This window comes from Benincasa hispida, chromosome 5 (genome assembly GCF_009727055.1).
Source record: "Benincasa hispida cultivar B227 chromosome 5, ASM972705v1, whole genome shotgun sequence".
NCBI classification, from domain to species: Eukaryota; Viridiplantae; Streptophyta; class Magnoliopsida; order Cucurbitales; family Cucurbitaceae; genus Benincasa; species Benincasa hispida.
Genome location: NC_052353.1, coordinates 16116401 through 16120869, shown reverse-complemented (window position 1 = coordinate 16120869; position 4469 = coordinate 16116401). Strand labels below are relative to the sequence as shown.

The window sequence follows — 4469 nt, the reverse complement described above, 5'->3', positions numbered from 1 at the left end:
CCAATGCATTTTTTACCATTTCTCGATGATTTGAAGCATCAGGAAAGGAGTGTTTTCTTATACTGCACCCATTTATTTATATTTTTCTCTTTTTTGTGAAACTCAATTGTCAATTCATTTTTATTGTTCATTCTTAGAAAATAATAGACATTAACCTTTAATGATCTCTAAATTTTCAATTTTTTTTCTTTTGACCTTTGAACCCTCCAACAGTCTAATTCATTGAACTTCAAGAAAATATCATTTTTCTCCATATTTTCATCAAACATTCACCCTACACCCAATGCTAGCATAACTAACCTATATTTTTGTTGCAATACATGCTTATGTCCTACACATATGTGTGGAAGTCACATTATTCCATATGTTTGGAAAACAAATAAAACAATATCAATGGATGACTATTTATTTTTTTCCTTTTTAAGTCTAAATGCTAAAATAGACATATTCTACTGGTTAAATTACAGACAAACTATGTTCATTAAGTCTTTAAATTTTGAAGTTGTGTCTGTTTGATCATCTCTAGAATTTTATGTTTAATAGATTATTTAACTTTAAAAATGTCAAATAAATGCTTACACTTTTAGAAAGAACAATACTTTGTGCATCTCAAATATACAAAAATAATAATAATAGATTTTCATGTGATACACTATGATGAAATAATTAAGTGAGATGTACAAAGATGATGTAGCCTAAGACCCACTATTAATATTTAAACACTAACATGCCATAGGATGTAATTTTTAAAAATTAATCGATATATCAAATATAAATTTGAATTTTATGTCTAATGAAACATTAACAACTTTCCATTTTTAATCTAATAGATTCAAGAAATAGTTTATAAAAAAAACATCAAACGGGTTGAAACCTATTAAACAAAATAACAATCTAGGAATAATCTATCAAACACACACACAATTGAAAGCTTAAAATGCTATTTTTGGACATTGATTAAAGTTGAAGTACACAATTGAAGGAAACAAATAGACTAAATCCGTAATTAAAACCTTTCAAATAGAATAATAAACCTCTAGAAACAGAAACAAAAGAAGGATAAGGCATCCTAGCTCATTCATGATGGTATAAAAAAATGAAAAGAAGAAAAGAAAAAGATGACAGACATTAGATATCACATATCACATGATAGAACAAGCATGGGGATTGTCGTCACTGAAAAGGGAGGCAATGGTATGGTCAGAGGAGACAGCAAGAGAGTAAAGGGAAGGAGTTTGAAAGAAAGTGTGAAGGGAATTAGTGGGAGATCCTCCAGCAGTAGTATTAGTACTACTAATGAGATGATGCTGTTTATTGTTATTATGATGACGGTTGTTATAATTAGTGGAACTGTAAGTGTCATAATAATGGTTGACTATATATGAAGGGTATTTGTAAAAGGAAGTGTAATGAGAAGAGTATCCTGGAAATGGCCATGCTTCTGCTGCTTTTCCAGCTCTCTTTATTGCCTTCACCACTTTTCTTTCTTCCAATCCATACCCTCTTACTGTTATTTTCTGCATCTCTATTTCCACTTCCACTTCTTCCACTCCTACAAATCCAAATTCCATCTTTAATTAAACATTAATTAGTTTCATCAATAAACAACTTCAAGGGGGGAAACATATTTTCTAGTCCCCAGGTTTTCGGTTTTCGGTTTTGTTTCTATTTGGTGGTTAGGTTTCAAAATGTTTTACTTTTAGTCTTTTAAATTTTGAATTCGGTTTCGATTTAGTTTCTAGGTTTCGAAATGTTACACTTCGATATCTAACATCAATTGCCATTTTTGTTTAACTAGATAACCACTTTCAAGTCTTTCACGATTAATGTCTATTAATTAACTTTAAATAAGTTATAAAGTGAAATTTAAACTTAATTTTAATGCTGAAAGTTGTTGTGAAACTTAATTCTTTCTATTTTGTAATTAATTAATAGATTTCTCTTACAAAATTTTGACAAAACATATTAACAATTAAATGTGAAAAAAAAGATGAGAGAGAAAACTATCAGAGATGCTAAATAATTTTCTTTTAAAAAAATCATGAATTTTTGTAAAATGAATAAAATGGTCGATTCTTATATTAGAAAAGCTTTATTTTATTGAAAGTTTATGAAGATTATTAATTTTGTGGAATAAGAAAAAAAAAAGTAATTTGGTTAAATTTTAGATTATTTTCAAATATTAGGAAAAATTAACAAAATATATTTATAAATATAGTTAAATTTTAATATATATGTGCGACAGACTGCGATAGATCGTGATAGACTACAATCTGTGTCTACCTGTATTGTGATAGATATAGATAGTAGTCTATCACAATCTATCTCAGATATATTACTATAATTTACTATTATTTGTAAATATTTTCAACAATTTTATCATTTAAAATAATTTTTATTAAATTTATGGTCTAAATTTAATTATAACTTCACAAGTTTAAGAGTCAAAATCATTTTCTTTTTGTCAACTTTAAATCATAGTGTATGAGTTATATTAAAATGGTTATCACTTTAAGGGGACAATGAAGCATCACTTTTTAAATACAGAATAAAAGGACCATTGTCTGGACACTGCTGTGCCCAACCAAGACAGGGGAGCACAGGCCTGAACACTCTTTTTATTCCATTTTCATGCCAAACTAATCAATATTTTCTTTTTAAGATTAAAACAATTTGATAGCTTTGATAAAAGAATTTAAAGTTTAATTAATCTCATTCGGTAATTATATAGAATAAGTCCGAGAGTGATTATCAAATAATTAAAATCACTCTAAACATATTTTAATTATATGAAAATTTGGATTTAAAAGTGAGATTAAATATTGAATTAAATTAGATTGTTTTCAAACATAGAAAAATGAACCAATTTATTTAAAATATAGCAAAATGTCACTATAGATACTAATAAACATTTATCAGTATTTATGTTAATCAGTGTTTATCATTGACACTGGTAGATGTCTATCAGTTATCTTTCAATATCTATCACTAGTGATATTTTGCTATATGTTAAAATATTTCTAGCAATTTTGTCATTTAAAATACTTACCCAACTAAATTTGAGAGATTAAAGTTGCGTTTTGGAGTAGTTCTGAATATGAAAAAAATGATTTTAATAATTTCAAAACCACTCTAAAAAAATGCATTTAGTTTTATAATCTGCAAACACTACTTCACTCATGAATTTCTTTATTTTTTGTACTTTACTTTTTAAAAGCTAAAAACATAGTCTTTGAAACTCGTTTTTGTTTGTGAAATTGGACTAACCATTTTAAAATAATAAAAATAATAAAAAGCAAGCATAACTATTAAAAGTTAAAAACTAAAAACGATTTTCAAATGTGACCTTACAAGTCAAACACAAAATTTAGATTAGATAAAGGAAAACATGAAAACAAGAAGCTTGATTTTTTTAGAATAAAAAGTTTATAAATTTGGTTAGACACGATTCTTAACAAACACGAATAGAAAACAAGAAATGAAAATATTTTACCTACTGAACTAAGGAAAATTTTGTATAATATCGTACCTTTGAGCTTGAAAAGAGCTCTCCTCAGCTTAGAAGCACATCCCTCGCAATCGAGATTCGGAACTCTAACCTCGACCATCTACATGAAACCGTAAAGGCACCAAGAATACAATGAGAAACAGAGAAAAGAAAGGTAATAGAGTTATATGGTCACATGTTGTTTTAGAGAAGATAGAGAGACTTACAGACATTGTAGATGGCTTGTATGAACAAAATAGAGAGAGTGAAAGAGTTGTTAATTAAGCCTTACTTTGTTGCATGCATAAAGCTATGGGAGAGAAAGGGAGTGTGGGAGAAAGTGGGAGGCAACTCTAGAGTTTATAGCTAGTGTGCCTTAGGCTCCCATCATGATCAAACATGTTTTTTCTTTTTTCTTTTTTTTTTCTTTTTTTTTTTTAATAGACACGAATGAAAATCTATTAATATCTATCATTGATAAATTCTGACATTTTATTATATTTTATAAATATTTTCAATAATTTTGTCATTTGAAATCGTTTTTCTTTTTTATCATTATTAAAATTAAAATTTGAAATCATTTTTCGTTTTTATCATTATCAAAATTAAATTTAAAATTTCACTTCACTTTCACAATATGTGGAAAGTGGGAGATCCAAAATTTTTTACCATTTAGTCGAAGATATGTAGTCAAAATAAAAGTTAAAATCAAATATTTGAAAATCCAATAATAAAATTAAGGGTCGTTTTTATATATAGCAAAAAGATCAACTTATTTATAAGAATAGTAAAATAGCAAAAAGTTTCATCAACCCATTGGAAAAAGTTTATGTTTTTTTTCTTGCTATATTTAAAAATGTTTCCAACGATTTTATCATTTAAAATAATTTTTTTGTTTTAAAAATTTAATATATTTGACATATAGATTTTTCTGTTTTTTCTTTTTAAATTATGACCACCTTTTCACTGTTTCTTAGTATAT

General features: G+C 26.7%; 1 protein-coding gene across 1 annotated transcript; it reads right to left on the bottom strand.

Moving 5' to 3' along the window:
* Window positions 1-924: 924 nt before the first annotated feature.
* Window positions 925-3832, bottom strand: LOC120078292 (heavy metal-associated isoprenylated plant protein 31). Its single transcript, XM_039032525.1, has 3 exons — window positions 3715-3832; window positions 3530-3608; window positions 925-1552 (listed from the first exon to the last, which is right to left on the bottom strand). Exons 1-3 carry the CDS (start codon window positions 3718-3720, stop codon window positions 1143-1145), a joined length of 495 nt encoding a protein of 164 aa, XP_038888453.1. The 5' UTR covers window positions 3721-3832; the 3' UTR covers window positions 925-1142.
* Between the last annotated feature and the right edge of the window lie 637 nt (window positions 3833-4469).

Bases quoted from the DNA above. Each gene is read 5' to 3' on its own strand.
- LOC120078292 (XM_039032525.1), bottom strand. The intron at 1,553-3,529 runs GTACGATATTAT...TTGGATTTGTAG, and splicing joins AGCTCTTTTCAAGCTCAAAG to GAGTGGAAGAAGTGGAAGTG.